The sequence below is a fragment of the Panthera uncia genome, chromosome X, assembly GCF_023721935.1.
Source record: "Panthera uncia isolate 11264 chromosome X, Puncia_PCG_1.0, whole genome shotgun sequence".
Classification (NCBI taxonomy): Eukaryota; Metazoa; Chordata; class Mammalia; order Carnivora; family Felidae; genus Panthera; species Panthera uncia.
The window spans coordinates 17458645-17481907 of NC_064817.1; the positions used below are offsets into that span (position 1 = coordinate 17458645).

General features: G+C 39.9%; 1 protein-coding gene across 2 annotated transcripts in view; it reads left to right on the forward strand.

Annotated features, from left to right (window-relative positions):
- PHEX (phosphate regulating endopeptidase X-linked) overlaps positions 1-19983 on the forward strand; it is a 223282-nt gene extending 203299 nt beyond the window's left edge. For both annotated transcript variants that reach the window (XM_049643584.1, XM_049643585.1), the window contains 5 exons: positions 1918-2048; positions 7755-7820; positions 8819-8923; positions 13835-13911; positions 16661-19983. In XM_049643584.1, the coding sequence (XP_049499541.1) occupies positions 1918-2048; positions 7755-7820; positions 8819-8923; positions 13835-13911; positions 16661-16763 (482 nt within the window). In that variant the 3' untranslated portion in view covers positions 16764-19983. The remainder of the gene's footprint in view (positions 1-1917; positions 2049-7754; positions 7821-8818; positions 8924-13834; positions 13912-16660) is intronic.
- The last annotated feature ends 3280 nt before the right edge of the window (positions 19984-23263 follow it).

The following is a 23263-nucleotide window of genomic DNA, read 5'->3' on the forward strand; positions in this document are numbered from 1 at the left end:
CCTTCCTTGTCCAAGCAGGACAGATGGGCCTTCCATGCACACTGATGGCTGTGGAATGATTCATAACAGAGGTTTTATGTGTGTCTCGGCTCCTAGCAACTTGGAGGAAACACATTCCTACAGGGTTGAGTCAGGGGCTACAGTCTCACAGTGTGAATGACTCATTAGACTGTTCCCATGGACTGTTTGGAATTTCACTGGTCCTGGTGCTCCGTCTCCCTTCATGGACTTTCTGAATGAAGCCATTTCGTTTCATAATCCAGAGAACAGTTTGGGTCACATCAGATGAAAACAAAGAAGTCAAGATTGGTTCAGAATGTGCATACCATAAGTTGATGAATCTTATTTTTAAAATGTTCTTTTTACTTAGAAAGAAAGAACTTCCTCTTTCTCCTTCCCCCCTTTCTACAATTAACCTGTGACACTGGAGAGAAGGTAGGAGCTGCTCCCAGGAGTGGTCCATGCTACTGGAACTGCTTTCTCAAGGCCTATTGAATTGAGGGAAAGGGGAAATGGAGAAATTAGTTTCCATAAATAGTACAAATATCTTTTTTTTTCTTTTTATTTAAATTCCAGTTAGTTAACATACATTATAGTATAGTTTCAGGTGTACATCACCAGGTGCTCATCAAGACAAGTGCCCTTCTTAATCCCCATCACCTATTTCACCCCTGCCCCACCCATCTCCCCTCTGGCAACCATCAGTTTGTTCTCTGTAGTTTTAAGACTCGTCTTGGTGTTTGCTTCTCTCTCTCTTTTATTTCCTTATGATCGTTTGCTTTGTTTCTTAAATTCCACAGACAAGTATTTGTCTTTCTCTGACTGACTTATTTCACTTAGCATTATAATCTCTAGCTCTATCCATGTCATTGCAAGTGGCAAGATTTCATTCTTTTTTTTATGGCTGAATAAGATTCCACTGTGTATGTGTATTGTGTCTATATCTTTGTCTGTCTGTCTATCTGTCTTCAGCCATTCATCCATCAGTGGACAATTGGGCTGTTTCCATAATTTGGCTATTGTAGATAATGCTGCTGTAAACATTGGGGTGCACGTGGCCCTTTGAATTAGTATTTTTGTATTCTTTGGGTAAATACCTAGTAGTGCAATTGTTGAATCATAAGATAGTTCTATTTTTAACTTTTTGAGGAACTTCCATACTGTTTTCCAGTGACTGCACCAGTTTCCATTCCCACCAACAGTCTAAGAGGGTTCCCCTTTCTCCACATCCTTGCCAATACCTGTTGTCTCCTGTGTTGTTGATTTTAGCCATTATGACAAGTGTGAGATGATCTCATTGTAGTTTTGGTGTGCATTTCACTGATGATAAGTTATGTGGAACTATGTGGAGTTATCTTTTCATGTGTCTTTTGGCCATCTGGATGTCTTCTTTGGGAAAATGATGTAATCCCTATGAAAATACCAACAGCATTTTTTCACAGAGCTAGAACAAACAATCCTAAAACTTGTATGGAATCACAAAAGACTCTGAATAGCCAAAGCAGTTTTGAACAAGAAAAGCAAAGCGGGAAGCATCATAATTCCAGACTTCCAAAGTTATATTACAAAGCTGTAGCCATCAAAACAGTATGGTACTGGCACAAAAATAGACACATAGATCAATGGAACACAATAGAGACCCCAGAAATGAACCCACAATTATATAGTCAGTTAATCTTTGACAAAGCAGGAAAGAATATCCAGTGGGGAAAAAGGCAATCTCTTCAACAAATGGTTTTGGGAAATCTGGGCATCTATGTGCAGGGAAAACAAAAATGAAACTGGACCACTTGCTTACACTATACACAGAAATAACGTCAGAATGGATTAAAGACCGAAATGTGAGATGTGAAACCATAAAAATCTAGAGGAGAACACAGGTAGTACAAATATCTTTTAATTTTCCTTTTTTGCTAGGTAGAAAATATGATAAAAATGGAAACCTGGATCCTTGGTGGTCTACTGACTCAGAAGAAAAGTTTAAAGAAAAAACAAAGTGCATGGTTAACCAATATAGCAACTATTATTGGCGGAAAGCTGGCTTAAATGTAAGTACAACTGTGGTGAAGGAGCGTCTTGTGGAGCATCTCATTTTTTCTCTTTTGGACATTAGCTTCCTTTAGCCCATTGGTTCTTGGTGTGTGGTTTCTAAAACAACAGCCTCAGCCTCTCCTTGGAACTTGTTAGAAATGCAAATTCTCGAGTCTTATGACAGACCTATTGACCCAGAATCCTGGAGGGAGGGGAATGCTGATAGTCAGTCTGGCTGGCTGTCTTTTCACAAACCCTCTGCTGACTCTGATTCAATCTGGAGTTTGAGAATCACAGGCCTAAACATTCGTTTGTTTTCCTAGATTCAGACAAATATAGAAAGTCTTGTTGCAAACACAAACAGTACAACTCTTATAAATCTATATTCCATATCATTTAAAACATTTTCCTTCCAAACTACTACTTTAGTTTAATTCGTTGAAATCTCACTAATTTGAATTAAATGACTCTGAATTGGTTAAGAGATGTTAATTACAGATGTTTGAACAAAACAAATGTACTTTTGAAATGCCTCTTTTTTTCTTAGGTATACATACATAAATTTCCATGAAGACAAGAATGCGACTTTATACATGCTGCTTGTGTGTGTCAGATTCTGCTCCTTTCTTGTCTTCATGTCCGTCCCCTTCCCCTTTCCCTGTCATCACTTTTAGCTTGCCTACCTGTAATTCATCTTAATCACCCTGGTACACTGTTTCCCATGCTCATGTGGAGACAGACATGCATACACGCACCCCTTTAGTTCATGGTTTTCAGTGACTGTCCAGAAGTCCACATTGTGAGTGTGTCTGACATACTCAACTAACCTCTGGTTGAGAGAGGTTATGCTTTGTCTCCAATTCTTTTCCAACAGTAAATGCTGCTGTAATAAACAGTCGTTAGGTTCATGTTCTTTTTGTCCGTATAAGATAGGTTCCTACTGTCACCAACAACTTACATTATTTCATATTCTCACCAGTGATACACGAAAGAGCATTTCTCTATTCAGTTATTTTCTTGTCAATATATGAGAACTTTTAAAAAAATTACCGATGTTAAAATTTTATCCACATTACAGTGTTTTCCCCCAAGTATATTGCTCATCCATTGGATTTTATATATGGCATCTTTGACCTACAAAAATTAAACATTTCTATATAGCCAAAGATACCTATTTCTCTTAAAAAATAGTTTCTGTATTTCCACTGTATGTCATATATATAGTTTCCTAGCTTTTTGGGAAAATTTTTGTTGTTGTGTTATTTTACATTTAAATCTTGATGCATGTAAAACTTATTTTTTTATGGAATTTAATATGAGTGATTACTTTTCTTCTGATAGTCCATTGATCTACCATCACTGATTAAAAGACTTTTTTTTCTCACTGAATCGATTATTTGTCAAATTTTAGAATCTTATATATATTGACATCAATTTTTGGATTATGTGTTCTACTCTGCTGGTCTATTTGTTGATTTCTTTACCAAGCCCTTATTACCATTGTTATAAGGATTGTTCTGGTATGTGTCAATATAAACTCTCCCTCACTGTTCTTCTTTTACGTGGTTGCCCATTCTCAGGCAAATATACTTCTGTAGTTGGTCCAAGATCATGTTACCCACAGGTTACCCTGTGCTCCAAAGAAAATCCCATTGGGATTCTAAGTTAAATCACAGTTACTGTATGGAATTGACATGTTTATTATACAGTCTTCTTGTTCAAGAACATGGTATGCCTTTCTGTCTGGTTCTTATTTTACATTTTCAAACACAGTTTTATAGTTTTCTCTTTGTAGTTTATCTCCTGTATATTATTTTTAATTCTTTTTCCTTTTCCTTATTTTGCTGGTTTGATCAGGTTTTCATTTCTGCTCCCTATACGAATTTTTCTTTGTAGTTTTTTATTGCGTTTTCTACCCCTGCTTTCATAATTATAAGAAATAGATTTCTCGCATTGTATTTGACCGTTAAGAAGCCAGTAGTGAAGAATTGTTGGTAGGGTATGGATCTGCAGGAAGCCCTCACTCTAAAACACACATGTGCACCCTGTATGCCCCTAATTCGTATAGTTAAGGGTACCACACCTAACAGGAACAAGAGACCACACAGAACTGACTTGGTCCTCTACTTCTTCAACCATATTCAGCACAAGGAACACTGTTCTTTATCCAGGCAGAGAAACCAGAGGCTGTATCCTTGAATAGTTTCTGTAGCTCTTTCATCATTGTTCTGGAAAGCCATTTCTGTGTGTGTGTGTGTGTATGTGTGTGTATGTGTATGTGTGTGTATTTTAATATCTACAACTCTGTCATGAGAAGATGTAAATGGGTGCTTCTGTTTATCAGTATTCAATTCAGGAGTTATCACATTGTGAAAATCCATCTAGAATATATGTTGCTTCAAGAAAAGTGTAGGGGAGGGAGGGGTTCTAGAGTCAGCTAGAGGTTCAAATCTTGATTCAACCAGTTGCAAGTTTTTTGAACTTGGGAAAGTTGCTTAATGTTCCTGATTCTCAGTGTCTTCATCTGTGAAATGGGTCACTGTTCCTGAACTCATTCATTTGTTGTAAGAATTAAATGGCTGCCGTTATGTAAAGCACCAGCATGATGGCTGACGTGCAGTAAGTGCTCAGTAAATTGTTGTTACTATTACTAATACTTTGTCACATACTCATAGGTGCCCCATCCTACAGAAAAACAAAACCAAATTTTGTGGGACCGAAAACAACAACAACAACAAAAACCAATAGAAGAACAGTTTTTTTAGAGGAAGGGAATGTATATTTCGTGATGATTGTTATATGCAGGCATGGTGGTAGACTTTTCAATCAGCCGAAACAAATGTAATCCTCATACTGGTCCTGAGAGGTATACATATTGCTAGCTTATTTTACATATAAGAAAACTGAGGCTCAAAGAGATGAAAAACCACAGTAGAGTCTAGATTAGAGTGAGTCTGAGATCCACATTCTTTTCACCATATCATGCTGTGGTTCTCACATTCTAAGCTCATTTTATTCCTAGCTAGTGTGTTGGGAGGGGGACTATTCCACAGCATCCTTTTGGGCTAAAATGTCAGACACTGAAACTGAATTCTGGCAAATGTGTACCTTTGTCACAAGGACTATAGAAAGGGGATGCCTGTCCTGGCAAAATCCGCTCAACTGTCAGAAAACAGCTTCAATCTCTATCCCGGAGGAGAGGGGGCGGCTTCCTTTGTGGGTATAAAGGGCCACAGTTTATTTTCTGGCTCCATTTATGGATGCTGGTCTTCCATGCCTGAGTCCATTGCAGTGAACTGGGGAGTGCTCCAGGGGAGTGCCACAGAAGCAGACTATTCCCAGCTGGTGAGAGGCCAACCTAGGGCCATATGGTCTACGGAGGTGGTCTAGAGTGAGGGGGAGGAGCCAGAGGGGTGAGGCCACTCCTCAAACCTCCAATTTTGATAAAGCTTAGAGAAACAACGAAGGAAATTAAATATGGGCATGAGTAGGTATAAGCAGATGCAATGGAGTCAAGAGCAGTTGAGATTTGAGAAGGTAGCATGTTAGGAGGCAAAAACTCTAGACACAGACTTTTTGGGTTTGAATCCCCGTGAAATGTGGGCAGTTGATTTAATCACTCTGTTTTAGGTTAGGTTCTCCAGAAACAAAGCCCAAGAAGGGGTTTCTTAGGTAAGGGATTTATTTAGGAAGTAGTTTCAGGAGAGACCTGTACGAGGGTAAGGAAAACCTGTTGGTTTCAGGAGTTTAGCCTCAGCCTGATCCAGGTTCTGGAGCATGAATCACACCATAGGAATTGTTCAGCCGGGGGTTAGGGGGCTAGGCAGTTCTAACTGCTCATCAGTCAGTTACTGAGAGTTGGGGTATCCCCTCCCAGGAATCTTCAGGTGTGGTGAGTCCCCTAAGCTAAGCTTAATCTTTCTGAGCTGGTAGCAGTTGAGAAATGGGTGTACAGTCCTGATGGAAAAGGGGATCTAGTGTGACACCAGCGACATCTGCAACAACGACATCTGTAGACATCTGCTACACACTCTGTTCTTTCCTTATTTGTTAAACAAGGGTGGTGGTAACAGCACTTAATTTGTAAGATTGTTGTCAAAGAAGAATATATGTGAAGCCAGAGTGGGAACTTAGAGGACTGAAGCTAGGAGAGTCCTGGGTGATTACAGAAATTAATGCTCTCCGAAGATTGGTTTTTATCCATTGGTATTGCTTGATACCTGGGTGCTTGGGCTAGCCTGAAAGTAAAGAATGGGTAGGACCCATGGCTTTCAAGTTTACAGCAGGGTGTATTCATTTCCTGTTGCTGCTATCACACATCACCACAAACTTAATGGCTTGAAACAACACAAACACTGTTTTGCAGTCGTCGATGTCCCGCTCAGGTCTCAGTGAGCTGAAATCAGGGTGACACAGAGCTGTTTTCCTTTCTAGCTGCTCTGGGGGAGAGTCTGTTTCCTTGGTGTTTCTTGCTTTTAGAGGCTGGCCACATTCCTTCACTCATGGTGCCTTTCTTCTAAACCAGCAGTAGCTGGTCACATCTCACATTGCATCACTCCTCCCGTTTCCTCTATCTATATGGACCCTTGTAGTTACATTAGACCCACCTGGATAATGCAGGCTAATTCTCCAGATCCTTTACTTAATCATATTTTACAATTTCCTTTTGCCACAAAAGATAACATTTTCACAGGCTCCAGGAAATTAGGACATAGACGTCTTTGGTAGGGGAGAGGGGGCATTATTCTGCCTCTTAGGTAGGGATTGACAACCTTGGTCTGCAGAGGGCCAGGCAGTAAGTGATTTAGGTTTTGTGGGCCATAGGGCTCTTTTGCAACTACTTAACTAGGCCACTGTAGCAAGGGGAGTGCCCCAGACCCTATGGACATAAATGGGCGTGGCTGTGTTCCCATAAACCTGAATGAAGGACACTGAATTTGAATTTCATCTAATTTTCATATGCCACAAAATATTCCCCTTCTTTGGATTTTTTTCCCCCTATGCACTGAGAATTGTAAAATCCAGTTTTACCTCACAGCCTGTACAAAAATGAGCGGCAGGTTAGATTCTGGCTTGTGGGCTGTGTTGGTTTGGAATGTTTTTTTTTTATCCTAGCCTATTTAGGGATTTAAGAAACAATCTTCAAATGTTTGGAGGAATTTCTTCCCCGTGCTTGGCTGCTTATCATACATATTGCAAACCTTGACCTTGTGGAATGTGTTACTTCTGTTTGATTTTTGTCCCCCATGAGAACTACCCTCCTTTTAATTTTTCATGGAAGTTGCTGAAGGGAAAATGGTGATGGTTGGTCTTGAAGTTTTGTTCCTTTGTGGATGGTAAATTTTTGGAAACAGAAGCACACTGAAAAGACTCAAATTATATGAATTAATCAGAGAAAGTCATTTGTGTATTGACATTTCAACTTTTTCTCCATTAAACCCGAGTCACTCAGTATTGTTAACATTTTATTGGAGCTGGCTAAATTGGTAAGATACGGAGGTGGGGGAGAAAGAAATGCGTAGCATAATAAATAGAAATTAGTGTATTCAGGAGCACCTTGCTAGAGTTCGTTTGCCATCTCACAATATATTATGACTACCCTATGATTTATTGAATGTAATTTTCTCTGGAAAATATGGCACTTTTTCTTGCTATCGTATTTATGCCTTCTGCTGAATGATAGTTGGCTGTGAAACACTCTTTTTTTTTTTTCTTTTTGTTAGGTGAAGGGGAAGAGGACCCTAGGAGAAAATATTGCTGATAATGGAGGTCTGCGGGAAGCTTTTAGGGTATGCACTGCAAAATATTTGCTGTGATTTTTAAAATGAAACTATGGAACGCCATGTGGGTGCACCTCAATTTACACTCCAGACATATTCTTGAGGAGTTAGATTTCTGTAATTTCTGTAAATAGAATTATATTTCCACATTGACTCTGTCATACTCTATTATATGAATAGAGCTGCATTTCTTTTTTTCTTTCTTTACGGGATATAGAGTCACCCTAAAGAATAATATTTGTTGTGAAGAATCATGTATTTAAAGGATGATTTTCAGCAAATGCATTCACAATAATATCAAAGCACGTTCCAGAAATCTCCTCAGGGCTATGTTCATATGAGTTTTCCTTGAGTACCCGGTCTCTATAGCCCATCTTGCAATTTTCTCTTAAAATACCAAGCTTCTAAATGATGGCCAGAGGCTAGTGGTTCTCATATAGTTGGCCAGTAACAGTCCATAATAAGGTTTTCATCATCCACTGGTCTTTGCTTAAATAAGAAGCATTAAGGATGATGTGGAAAGATTTTCATAAAGGTAAATGCATTTAATGTAAAGACCAGGCTGTTATTCTCAGGTTACATCCTTCCTGTATTCTAATTAAAATATATTTTATAAAGTGATGGTGATTGCAGGTGATAGTTTTCCCTTTTACTTGGAAAAATAAAAATTTGGCCCCAATATGTTGACCCCAACATTTATTTCCAAAGTCCTTGCCATTGTGTTAGAGAAAGAATAGCTTTTTGTGGGGGAGGAGGTATTTAACGTGTGAATGCTTTGGCCCAGCTTCTCTGTATCTGTTGAGTATCAGGTCTTTTAGCCGGTGAACCTGCCTCACTGTTAAGCAATACGACATTGATTTGCATTTCCAGAGGTTGGTGTTGTTAAAGGAAAACTTTACAGGATGCATTTTGCACATGGTGGAGGATATATTGAGTATCTCTGCACTGGATGAAACAAGAGAAGAGCCACCATTGCAGAGGATCACCCATTCTACTTCTCTCTCCAGGCTTACCGGAAATGGATAAATGACAAGAGGCAGGGACTTGAGGAGCCTCTCCTACCAGGCATCACATTCACCAACAACCAGCTCTTCTTCCTGAGTTATGCTCATGTGAGTAGGCCAAGGAAGGGGCATCAGAGTTGAAATGTGAGACTTTGGCTTGCTCCCATGGTGAAAGGTTTGGAACGAAAGTTGAATGGCATAACTTTGATTTGAGCTGAAATTTTATCTTGCTGCTTATTTCCGGGACAAATTTCATCTTCTTAATATTCTGGGGACATAATTAATCAACTGATTGAGTCAGGGTATTTTGGTATTGTTTATCAACTGGGTTACCAGCCCTGTGGTAACCACTTGTCATTTCTTTAATATATCCTGACTTCTTAAAGTATGCACTACTTCCTATAACCTTTTCTGGTGATTGGCTTTCATGGCCCTGCCCTCTGCTCTGTTTCTCCTGTTCCTTTGCCTCATGGGCTGACGGTATCCCACCTCTCTCAACCTGCGGGGGACCCTCAAGGCTGTGTTTCCCGTGGTCACAAGAGTCAGAAGAGTACGTGAAGGCTGCTAGAGCTGAAAACAACAATAGAAGCTTATGTCACAAGTGTGTAGGCCTCATTTTCAAAGAAGACAGAGATGGGTTGATGAAGGTTCTGATGCATGGCTTCACAGTGGGCAATGTAGATCTGTATGCTCAAAACTAGACCAAAGTTGTTAACAGCACAACCTTCTTTTCTTCATTCTTTGCATTGGTTCCTCAGTAAGCTGATTCATTCCACAGCTGCTTTGATTTTCCTTCTATGGCTTTTCTTCCTTTTTGATTTTCTCAGCTTCTTTGGCTGACTCTGGCTAAAGGATTCTCACCTTTCTGGGATCTTTTATTTCTTTTTTTTTAATGCTAATTTATTTTTAAGACAGAGCTGGGGAGGGGCAGAGAGAGAGGGAGGCATATGATCTAAAGTGGGCTCTGCACTGTGACAGCCACAAACCTGATGTGGGGCTTGAATTCACGAACCGTGAGATCATGACCTGAGCCAAAGTCAGATGCTCAACTGACTGAGCCACCTAGGTGCCCACAGGATCTTTTATTTCTTAAAGCTGACATGACAACACTAAATAATCATTTATCGACATGACATCGGTAAAACTGGAGTCACTAAAATGACTTTCCTTTTTAGTTTTCCCATTGCTGTCAATACACCCCAAGTCTCTGGGTCTTCCTGGTTAGAAAATGTAGATTCTTTGGTCTTACTTGATTTGTCTATCCTCGTTTTTATGACATGGGTCCCCAAAGCTGGATGTTTCATCGTTTTAACTCCTCTTCAGATTGAACCTCTTTTTCCCTATTAGCCTGTCTCATCATCTGTAGAGTAAGCCTTGATCTCTTCGACTCTGGATTATCCCAACAGCGTTATGGCATGTTTTTCCAACTTTGGCATCTTTCCACCACTGTCTGTCTTACGTGACCCTGGAATACTACTTTGATTTCATTACGAACCTGCTGAAGGAACTGCAGTGGCTCCCAAGTGCCTGCCACATCAAGACCAAACACGTCCAGCTGGCTTTCATAGTTCTGTTCAGTCTTACTCAACTGTACCCAACCAGTTCTGAGTTCCTGCAACTCTCCTAGACTTACCCTTAGCCAGGCAGGTGTCCTCACTTCCAACCCACACTGTTATGCCAATTACTGACTGTGTGGCTTTGCTTTTGATTTTCCTTCTATAGGGGCGCCTGGGTGGCTCAGTCAGTTAAGCGTCCGACTTCAGCTCAGGTCACGATCTCACATCCGACTTCGGCTCAGGTCACGATCTCGCGGTCCGCGGGTTCGTGCCCCACGTCGGGCTCTGGGCTGATGGCTCAGAGCCTGGAGCCTGCTTCCGATTCTGTGTTTCCCTCTCTCTCTGCCCCTCCCCCGTTCATGCTGTGTCTCTCTCTGTCTGAAAAATAAATAAACGTTAAAAAAAAAATTAAATGATTTTCCTTCTATGATGTGACCCTCTTCATACTCCTCCCCCTGAGATTATTCAGTCTCATCTTTATTGTTCGGGATCCACGTCAAGTTCCACCTCCTCCAAATTTTCCACAGACTTCCCTAGGACTCCAGTACTCTCTCTCTCTCTTTTTTGAATCTCCAACTCCTTTACATTACATTCCCTTCATTACTATGCAGTTGAGTCCTTGATTGTTCTCAAACTGTTGAAGACTTTTAGTTTTATATCCATAGCTAATATTCTGGATCCTTATATTTCCTTGAAAAAAACCTTTTTTTGAGAGAGAGACATAGCATGAGTGGGGCAGGGGCAGAGAGGGAGACACAGAATTCAAAGCAGGCTCCAGGCTGTCAGCACAGAGCCTGACGCAGGGCTTGAACCCACGAACTGGAGATCATGACCTGAGCTAAAGTCAGACACTTAAGCGACTGAGCCACCCAGGGACCCCTGGATCCTTATATTTCTTATGTATCTCCATAGCACCCAACAAAGATGCTGGGTATGTTGAAGATGCTTGACATTTTTAGATGAATTGTTTATAAAAGGTAAGACTAAGTAGCAGTTCCATTAAAGAGACTTCTTTGGGGTCAGTGCTGGGTCAGATATCTCAAATAAGCATACACAGTGTAGTTAGAAATTTCTAGAGCAGGGGTTGGCAAACTTCGACCCATGGGCCAATTATGGCCTGCTGTCCATTTTTATAAAAACTGTTTTATTAGAAAAGAGCCATGCTCTTTCCTTTATGTGTTGTGGGTGGCTGGTTTTATGCTACTGTGGCCGAACTGAGTAGTTGAAGCAGAGACCTTATGGTCTGCAAGGCCTAAACCATTTAATGTCTGCCCTTTTACAGAAAAAAGTTTGCTGACCTTTGATCTCGAGGACACAGTATAGTGTCCATTGGTTCTTACTTACTTAAAGTCCATCTTAGTTACATCCTAGTCCACAATATCTTTTTGGATGTAAGGTAAACCAAGTGGTAGCAATATTATCTTCATAATTTTGAAATGTCTTCAAATAAAATTCCAAAGCATATCTGATTTATTTTAAACTAAAGAGATTTAGGGAAAAATGGAAAGCTACTTTATGTTACTATCTTGGAGGTATTCCTACTGACAGAAGGAGGAGATTTTCAGCCTTTGCACATTGGAATAAGTCTGCTTATAGGGAGTAAAGTTATTTTCCCTCCTGAGAAGATACTTGGAAAACAGTAACAACCGTAATGTGTTTTCAGAAGCCTCTTAAATGATTTATGAAGCAAAGACAATACTATAACAATGCTGTATAATAATGTAAGAATATAAAAAGAAACAGAACAAGAAAAAATGAGGTAATAGAGAATGCCAGAAACAACTTCATCTCAACTAACTTCTGAGGAAATTAAGGAATCACATTACAAAAGCATCTTCACAGTCATGTTCAGATGGTTTATCTTCATCAAAAGCAATAGCATCATATCACCTTTCCTGCTTCCTGTATCCTTGTACTTTCTGTGACCTGTTAATTCTTTTCTTAGACATTCTCCTTATCTTTCTACTTTTCTTCATTCCTGTTTCTACTTACTTAGTGGCCGCTCATTGGGAACCTTCCTGAGGCCCATAAATACTCTTGGAACTAGTCTCTAATTTCCTCCTCCTGCTATGCACCCCTACCAGATAATTCTTTTACAGATATGATTTTGTCATTTTCCTGCTCACAAACAGTGTTTAAATACAGTTTAAACCCTTGGCCTGTTGCTCAAGACTTCAGAAATCCGGCACCATCCTCTCTCCCTGCTGGCCTCCCACTGCTGCCCGTTATCCACCACACATTATCCCTGCTCAATGTCTCGCTTTTTCTTTTCTCTCAAATATGTCTTTGCTTCCATTTTCTCCCGCACTTAGAATTCCCCGCATCATTTCATGTCTCCTAGTTCTTTTCATACTTCAAGACTATATCATGTTTCCAGACAAACTTCAAGTCAGGATTAAGTAGGTTATGGTGCAGGAACAAACAGTACAAAGACACTTTCTTTTGTGTTCCTGCTCCACGTCCCATGTGAAAGTGGGGGTTCAAAGTGGGACTCTGCTCCTAGTAATTACTCAAGGACCAGGGTTTTGGAATCTTTATCTCAACACACGCTCACATGTTCAGCATCGGAGTAGGAAATAGAGATGAGGAAATGTCCATTGGATCTTAATGAAGCATCTTAAATTATTCTTAAGACTCTTAAAAACTTGCGCTGGGTTTTTAAAGCTTCTACAAGGATGTGACATCTGTCACCTCTGCTTGCATGTGGTTGGTCAGAGCAAGTCACATTAGCTTTGCCTAACTTCAAAGTTCATGGAGAAATCTCCTCCTATCTGAGGCCCTGACTAGGGGTAAGGCAAGCAACGCACTTAGGGTGCAAAATACTAACTTCTCATGACCATACTCAATAAGGGATGATTGATTGATTTTTTTTTCCTGTTTGAATGAGTATGGTGGAATTTGATAAGGGCTATTCCAAGCATTATATTATTTGAGTTAATACATTGGTTGATTTCTAGGCTTATACACTATTCTCTTGATTTAAGAAATTTGTCTAGAGGGGCGCCTGAGTGGCTCAGTTGGTTGAGTGTCTGACTCTTGATTTCGGCTCAGGTCATGATCTCGCAGTTTGTGAGTTCGAGCCCCCATCGGGCACGCTGCTATCAGCATGGAGCCCGCTTCGGATCCTCTGTCCCCCCTCTCTCTGTCCCACTCCTGCTTGTGCGCTCTCTCTCTCTCTCTCTCTCTCTCTCAAAAAAAAAAGATAAATAAACAGTAAAGAGATTTGTCTAGAAACCCTCCTAATTTACTCAAGTTGTGGAGTTATGCGCAACAATCAAACCTTCTACTCTGGGGATTAGAATAATGGATGTTACTCCTGATGAAGGTTTTATCTGATCTCCTAAAATTGTTTGTCATCCACTGAGTCTAAAATTACTCTTCAGTATAATTTGGAGCAGTTAAGGTGGTAGGCAATGTGTAATCGGAATGGAAACATAATTACTGGGATTCTCTTCTCTTTTAGGTGAGGTGCAATTCCTACAGACCAGAAGCTGCCCGAGAACAAGTCCAAATTGGTGCTCACAGTCCCCCTCAGTTTAGGTAAATGGGCAAATCGATGGTCCTAATTTTTAACTGTGCGTCTCCCACCTCCTCCCCAACTCAGCCATCCCAGTGCTGTACCACATAGGAGATCTGAACAAAAGCCCTTATTGTGAACAGCGATATCTCCATTTTGCAGACAGGAATATCTGGCCAAACAGAACTGAGCATCTTTTCTTTCATTAATAGGAAGCTAGTTTAGTCAGAATACTTTCAAAAAAAATTTCTGTAGTAGGCATTTACTCATACCTCTAGTCTAGTGCTGTATCGAGATCTGTGAGATAGTACAAGACTCCAAAGATAATTTAGAATCCAATTCATAGCTTTAGTATTAATTCCCATTTGTTACCTTCCAGGTTTTGAAAGGTACCAATCCACGGGTGCCAAAAGCACCATGGGTGCTCAGTAAACTGGAATATTTGACTTATCCAGCCCCCTACTTTTTTTTGTCTGGGCCAGAAAATGTCTTTCTCCTTAGGCAAGGATGAGAGTTTATGTGCCTTAAAACACGTAGAGCTCTGGTTTATTTTGTGTCCTAGGATATCCTATTTAATGCCTCTTGTTCTTTCATGCAGTCAACCAGCAGACATGAATGAATGCCCACTTTCTGAATAGCTCTGAACACAAAAGAGGATGTATGGTGATATTTAGCTATTAGAATTCATATCTAAAGTCAAAGCTCTACATTTTGGCTTTTAGTTTGAATCATTTTTTGAAAACAATTACTTCACGTGAAGGGAAGAGGATTATGAATTACAATCTTATTTGTCAGAATGTACAAAAAATAATAAGAAAAAATAAAATTAAAGTTAGTATACTTACCCTGTGCTAAGTTTCTTGCACAGTTTGAGGGAGCTTTTCTGTAGTTGGGGTCAGAGAATTATAATGGGAAATCCAAGAAACCATAATAATTTTTATTGAGTCTTTGCCTAGAACATGTTATATATCTGGATATCTTTACTTGATGTTTAAGTGACTCCATCAGCACAGTGCAGGAAAATTGCCTAAAATTTCTCCTGTATTTGAAAATCTTATTCCTAAAAGTTTGCTTTAGAAATGTTTCAGGAATTGACTATAAATTACCCAGTAGCATAAAAATCTAATCACTGTATTAGAAATTCTCCCCCACTGGGTTAAACTGTCAAAAATGCTGACACTCTCTAATGGACTAAAATATTCTCCCACTGGCGAATGGTACAAAGGAAGCCACACAGTAGATTAATTACTTAACAGATAAGATTGTAGAAACTAATTTCCTTTTAGTAACTAGTTGCTGGTAACGTTGGATTTTAGCTGATAATTTGCAGAGTATACTTACTAATTATCAGCTAAATTCTCTTTTTAACATTTGCCCAGGGTGAATCACACTATGAAATATGCATTCCTACCCATACATCCCAGCTAAAACAAGAAGTTTGGATACAGGCCAATATATTCATTCAAATGCCCATAGGTAACAAAGTCATTAGGGAAGAAATAGTTAATAACTGAGAAAGCTGAGTCTCTAGTCAACCCTTTGAACATGCAGTTGAGTAAGAAATAGATGAGGGGGCAGTTTTTGCTGGCTTGTTAGTGATGTCTGAGGTAACTATAGATTTTGAGTACAGCAGAAATCACACGATGGAAATACCTCTGCCGTAAGGCAGTTAAAATGAAAGTGCTGAGCCAGGTCACGATCTCGCGGTCCGTGAGTTCGAGCCCCGCGTCAGGCTCTGGGCTGATGGCTCGGAGCCTGGAGCCTGTTTCCGATTCTGTGTCTCCCTCTCTCTCTGTCCCTCCCCCGTTCATGCTCTGTCTCTCTCTGTCCCAAAAATAAATAAAAAATGTTGAAAAAAAAATTAAAAAAAAAAAATGAAAGTGCTGAGTAGGAATCCACAGTCTTTACTGCAGTCAGAGAACTTGCAAGAACACCAGATTTTGGAACTAACTTCAGTAAGACATTACTCATCACTAACAGTTAGACACCGTTCATTAGTTTGTTACCTCGACCAGATTCTAGGTAAATATGAACCTTCAAACATAATAGGAATTAAGGAAAGCATTTTTGTAGATTGAATGAAGTCTTTAAAGATAGTTTATAGATAGTAAGAACATGGATGAATCTTGCAGACATAATATTGAGTGAAAGAAGTCAGGAACAAAAGAGTGCATATTGTGTGATTCCATTCATATGAAGTTCAAAAACAAGCAAAACGAATCTGTGGTGACAGAGGTCAGACTAGTAGTTTTCCTTGGAGGTTCTACTTGTAGGGCACACAGTGGAGCCTTCTAGGTGCTGGAAATACTCTGGGTGGTAGTAACATGGGTATATATACGTGAACAAAATTGATAAGCTTTACATTTTACTTTGTATCAGTTATACCTTCCATAAAAAGTGGGAAAAAATAGAAAAGCTAAGTATTTCTGGTACATCCTTAAATTTCTAGGAGTCTATAAATTTATAGGGCTATACAGTTGTATGTATATACAATTTATAGGAATTGCAAACCCTACAGTTTATAGAAATTTGAGGGTATTGGGAAGATTCGTAAGAGCATGTGCCTGGCATTCAGGAGGTGCTGGTTCTAGCCTCAGCTCTGTTAATTTCTTTGGAATTTTACTTCTCCATTTGGGGCTTCATTTGTCTCTCCCATAAACAGCTGAGATGAATGCAACATCCCTGAGAGCAGTATGGCTGCTGCAGTTGTACCCAGAACCTACTGATATGGAAGAAGTGAATAACACGGACTGTGTGACATATCTTTTCCAGGGTCAATGGTGCAATTAGCAACTTTGAAGAGTTCCAGAAAGCCTTTAACTGTCCATCCAATTCCACGATGAACAGAGGCGTGGACTCCTGCCGACTCTGGTAGCCAGGCCGCTGGTGTAGGCCATCCTGGGAGCCGTGTAGCGCCAGGAGGGGCCACACCGAACGCTCATCGCCACCGCTTTTGGCCTCTGTTCCCCTGAGGACTCCTATTTTTAATGCATCTTCATTATTTGTGTGCTGCTTGGATGTGAACAGTATTCAAATTGTAGGGCTTAAAAAAAGGGAATAGAAGAAGTGAACCAAGTATGTTTCTTTAGAAAACCAAACCAAAAAATAAAATAAAATAAATCCCTAGGCTACTTTTGTTAAAATATTATCTGCTGAATTGTCGCTTTTGTCCATTTTAGTGTAAACAGCTAAGTGGTACACACTATTTTAATCTACAGGTTTGCAGAGAGCCTAAGTAGAATGTATCCAGAAAAGAAATTCAGTCTATGCATTTTGTACCCCTCCATGATGAGGACATGTTCCTGGATACCTAGTCGGTCTTACTGCTCTGTAGAATGCAGTACTAGATTTTATGTATTATCATTCATAGCATTTATTAACTCTGTGGTAGTTAGGTTAGAAATATGTTGGAGCTTCATTTTACAATTTTTGATGAAATTTTTGCCTTCATCTTTGAGGTCTGTTGGGTTGCAAATGCCTCTCACAGCTTCTGTCTGACGTAGCTGATTGCCCTGTTCGACTCGGCATGAACAAAGCTGGCCAAAAGGCTACTTGAGAAAGGGTTTCATTTTCTCAAATAGAAAAAAGAAAAACAGATGTGTTTTTAAGGCCCAGAAGAAGTCAAAACTCCTACTCACTAGGAGATGAAATCTCCAAAATTGGATCTATTCTGCCCAAACCTCAGTGATTATGTCTGTGTGCTGGGCACTTCTTCAGTCCAATTCCTGTTTATCTTGTTACCCTCATATATGTGCATTCTTCTGTTTCTGAAATGAGCAGGCACTGAGAAAATGATTTTCTAATTCTCCAGTAAGAATGTATGGCTTCCATTCCCCCTTTAGGCGACCAGATACCACTTCTCTTTTGGCTCAGTTAACATGACCTCTCTTTGAAAAAAGCGTTTTGAAAAATTTCTTGATTGGAGACATTTTAAACTCTATTGATTGATTTAAAAATTCCTCACATGTCCAAAGGAAGATAATTTTTTCTGTTCAAGTCTTCTAAAGAGTCTGTAAGGAAGAGCAGTGCTGGGTTTTTGAGCCTCAGAACTTTATCCTTTCCGGTGAACCCCTCCATGTCTTATTAGCGTGTGTAGGGGAAAATCTTAATGGCCTTACAGTGGTTACCTGGCATTTCCAGTTTCTTAAAATAGCCATCCTCCCTTTACATTATTCATTGTGTATGTGGTTTGGCATTAAGTAGGCCAATAGGAAAAATCTCAGAAGCAAAATGACAAACTCAGACTAACCGTAGGAGACCATTTTGCATCCCTGTGATTTGTTTTCCTTCTTCTTCTTTTTTTTTTTTAAATGTACGTGTGTGCCATGTCCTTTTGTAAACATGGGAACTTCCAAAGGGACAAAAATGCAGGGGCACCACCATGAGGAAAACAATTACCTGTGTTGTTAGTCAGAGGACAGTGATATTCCCCTTGATTTGCTCCTCTCTAAATGAATAAACTTTGGAAGGGCAGCTACCTTTTCCTCCTCTTAACCAAGGCTTAATGTGACCTTAATGTGACTTATTTTTAAAAACAAGTGCTGTTAGGTTAGGGGTGCTGGAAGTGTACAGGCGTTTTCTCTGGAGGAGCCATTCTGATTTGCTTTAGACATACAAGATACTCCTTGTTTTATCCCTCTCCTTGGACATTTAGAAGCCACCGAGGTTTGTTATGCTGGTATGAATAGCATTTTCCTTCTAGATTTCTCTTTTTAAACTCCCAATAAACACATTCCTGCAGGTCAGAGAAAGTGACTAGAATTATGACTTTGGAAGTGGGAATCATGCAGTCAGTTGTCAGTTGAGGAAGACTAGTTAGTGATCGGTTTGGGCCCTATAGTTTCTAAATGATGTGGCTACTTTGTCCTGATTAACTTTATGCGCTGTAACTCAGTTATACTGAAAGTTGTAGATACGAGGGCCATTATTAAAACAAGATAAACCCAAAGCAGGAGTACCAAGTCATCGCTACAAGCTACAACAGTTTTTTGGTAGGATTGGATTTCCACATACATGCTCAAGTTTAAATTTTCGATTATACTCTTGTTACTTCTCTTCAATACAGGTTGCTAAAGGAAGCAGACACTGATTAAGTCCTAGAGGGAAGAAGGGAAAACCCACCTGGAAAGAAAGGTAAAAAAAATAAAAGTAGGGAGAAGTTGGCCTCAGAATGTGATTAGGAAGAGAAGACAGGATTTGGGCAATCCTTGCTAAGCATATCCATTGGAGTCGAGCCATCAAGTTTTACAAAAATAATTATGGTAAATTAAAAGGAAATTAGATATTGGATCACATACTAGGACTGCCATAACAGACTTTCCTGATTCATATACCAGATGTTCTACCAGTGAACTATTGTCTGCGTGTTGGAAGGAGTTTTGGGAAATTCTCCCAGATTAGTCGAGGATTTTGTGTAAATAAAGTGGTATTATTTGAGCTTATCACCATTGCCTAAAGTTTGTTGAGCTTTTCACCAACCATACAGCATTGGCCTCCTATTTCCATTTTTTTCCTTTTATGAGACAGACTTGGACATGACTAATGCAAGCTCGGATTCGTAAATTATCCTGAAGTTTATTCAGTGCCTTTCCTCAATGGAGCTGAAAGCATAGCACATAAATTTTATCTTATTTAGCCCTGGAGCATCGCTAAGAAGCAACAAGGAATGCCGGCTTGCTGCACAGGTTATGCTCGTGCCAGAGAAGTGGAGAGAGGTTTGAAATTGCTTGTCAAGTATCCCAGGATCAGGAAAGGCAGAGTCTTTGTTCTTTGGGCAGCTGACCTCTGCATTAACCTTCATCCCTTAGATGACCTCATTTCTAAATACATTTATTCTCTCAGTATTTGTGCAGTCACTTAGCATTTGATGGGGCTTCTTCCTTGATATTTCTAACATAATGTTTCAATTGCATATTAAGCTAATGAAGAATACATGATTGTTTCATCAGCAACATTTTCCTCACCCGTGGCAGTGCCCCCGCTGGTTTGAAGGAAGGTATTCTTGGATTATGCATTTTATATCTAAATGATCATTGTATTTTCTTCTCTGACTTGTAAAACAATGTGAACGATCATTTTAAGGACAATAAAAAGTTGAAGATTTTCTGTTTCCTCTATTTTTTTTAAAAAAACTTATAATCTATTGTATCTGTTAACATACTCAGTTGTGTTTTAGGCAATACTATTTGCCCCAAAAGTATGCAAAGTGCTCTAGTAGACTACGTTTCTTGGTCTAGGAAAGTGGGATTTGAATGCAAGTAACTTTGTAGACACTGAGAGATTTACGAGGTGGTCGTTGTATTTTCTTTTCGAATATAAGCCAGCAGATGTGGTTTATTGCTTATGCAATAATATTTCCATTGAGGAAAGGAGAGGCTTCTGAGGGAACGATCAACCATGATAGGACTGATCTTACTAAAATGATGATGCACATTACAGTTGCCATCAGACCAGAGTCTGTATGTGCTATCACCTGTCACTCAGCACACCATAAGTGAACACTGGTTTTGTTTAAATCACACAACTAGCTGTATTTAGGCAGATGATATGCTGTCCCTGGCCTCGCTGAACAGTCTGGTCTTACATGGGAGACAGGTGTGTACACTGTTAGAATCACCCTGCTTTGTGACAAGTGTGGTGATATTCAAGGACATTAGGTTCTGGTTTGGTGCACAGAGAAGGAATTGCTCAACTCTCCTCTGGTGGATGCTGTCAGTGCTCTCTCTGCCCAAATCCCAGCAGCTCCCTTTTCCTGGGCACCCTAACGTCACCTTCAGTCTGCTTTTTTTTCTAAGTGGCTGTAGCTCTCCACGATAACTACCCTCATGCTACTGGATCCTCTTCGCCCCGTGCACGCCAGAGAACTGGCAATGCCTGGGATTTTATAGCCCCTGGCGACCTTTGGACAATGCAAGCCTGTCTGCTTTGCCTGAGTCCAGACAAATCCAGAGGCATATCATAGAATTCAGACTAACTTCTCTATCGGCACATATTTGAGGTTATGTTGGCAGTGCAAATAGAGCCCCCTGTTGATAATTTTAATCATCTTTCTGGCACTGATAGGTTCTAAGAAAAGTACTGGTTTGTAGTAGGTGTGCCATAGGGACTATGTACAGGAGAGAGCAGACAGGATACAGAGCTGGTGGGTAATAAGTGGCTGAGCATGGCCTGTTAGTGCCCCTCTTAGAGAGTTTACACTAGTTTCTGAGCTGACCCTCCAAATAAGAATTCTTGTGTATAGGGTAGTGGCGGAAGGAAAGATGCATAGAAGTGACAGTTTATGAGTTATCTCTGGAGCATGGACAGGAAGGAGAGGCTTTAGGGGAATGGAGGCAAAGAGTCTAGAATTTTTTGTGCTATGGTCTGTATGATAGATTTTATAAGATCCTTAACAAGTATTGAGTGTGATTCATTCGTTAGATATATAAGTGGACCTGATCAAAACTTGAAGGAGGCAAATGTTACCAATTAGGTTTAAGTTATTTGCGTGTCCCTCAAGTTCAGTTCTTTTTCTTAAAAAAAAAAAATTTTTTTTACATTTATTTATTTTTGAGAAACAGAGTGAGACAAAGCGTGAGCGGGGGAGGGGCAGAGAGAGAAGGAGACACAGAATCTGAAGCAGGCTTCAGGCTCTGAGCAAGCAGTCAGCACAGAGCCTGATGCGGGGCTCAAACCCACGAACTGCGAGATCATGACCTGAGCCGAAGTCGGACCCTCAACCGATTGAGCCACCCAGGTGCCCCCAGTTCTTTTTCTAATTAAGATCACACTTGCTGTTGAAACAGATTATCTTAATAACTTAAGCCAATTTAAGTTGATTTCCTGTTTTCGTTTCATACAGAATAGGTGTTGATGGTCATTGAGCCTCTCTCTTCCAGTTGGTGATTTAGGGACCTGGGTTCCTTCCATGTTGCGATTCAGCCATTTTCACCATGATTGAATGCATGTTGATCTTACAAGAAGCTGGTGGAGGAGAAGAGGCCATGGGAGATATTGACTGGAAGGTTTGGTCTGGTTCAGAAATTATCTGTGTCACTTCTGCTCATATTCCATTGGCTAGAGCTCAGTCATGTGGCAAACCTAACTGCAGGGGAGTCTGGGACATATAGTCTAGCTGCGCGTCCAGAAAGGAGAGGAAGTGGGTTTGGCTATCAGCTGTCAATCCCAGCCACATCCTCTAAAGTGAAATATGGGACAGTAACTTTGAGGTCTTCTGAATTTGGGGAAAGTGCTTTGGAGCAAACACAATGACAATTTTAAAATGCCATTGGTAGCCTGCAGTTTATTCTGTAGGAGTCCTTTTAATTAACAGCTTAATTGGATAATTTAATCCCCTTTAGAATTGGAGATAGCCAAATGAAAAGGAGGTACTCCCTGTGATCTGACAATACTGGGCTTTAATAAACACACCAAAGTGAGCTCGGAAATGAGTACCACAAAAGCATTACCATAATTTGTGATCAGTGAAAGAGAACCTGATCTATAATTTTAATGATTTCTAAATGGTTTAGATGCATGTTTCATTTGAATGTGTATTTTGTTTTGTTAATTGCCTCAATTAGGCAGATAACTGAATATAAGATTCTGTGGTTATGCCGTACATATACAATATGTTCTAACCTTTTAAAATATATCTCATTGAGACAGTAAATAAAATATGCTATGAAATATTGTGCTATATCTTTTAGTATTTTTAGAGAATTGATATGAAAGTTGTTTTTAACTTCTCCATTATGAGATAAGAAATTACTCATCATATTCTTGTTTTTGTTTTCTCCACTTGAAAGATAAATTGATGCTCAGAGTCCAAGAAACAAAGATGAGCGTCCAGGTACAAGCCATAGAAGTACTGTGTGAATTAATTCTGGCTTGAGACTCCATTTTATGGAGGAAGAAGAACTAAACGATTAAGTTTAAATCCCCAATGTAAAAGCTACCTAAAATATTAAGTATCATTTATGCTGGCAGTTGGGCTGAAATGTCTGCAGATGTACTATGCAAGAACACACGTATAGTTTACCATTTAGGCATATGCTGTCAATTTCCAAATTGATTTAGAAGTCAGTGGTATCAGTAGCTTGGTTATTGTCACACAGCCCTCCCACCCCTTTGACATTGATGAATGAAAAATAAGCCCAGAGCAAATTTATTTTACAATTGACCAGATTTTTAAAATGTTTGTTTATTTTTTACAGACAGAATGTGAGTGGTGGAGGGGCAGAGAGAGAGGGAGACACAGAATTCGAAACAGGTTCCAGGCTCCGAGCTGTCAGCATGGAGCCTGATGTGGGGCTCGAACCCATGAACCGTGAGATCATGACCTGAGCTGAAGTTGGATGCTTAACCGACTGAGCCACCCAGGTGCCCCTAAAATTG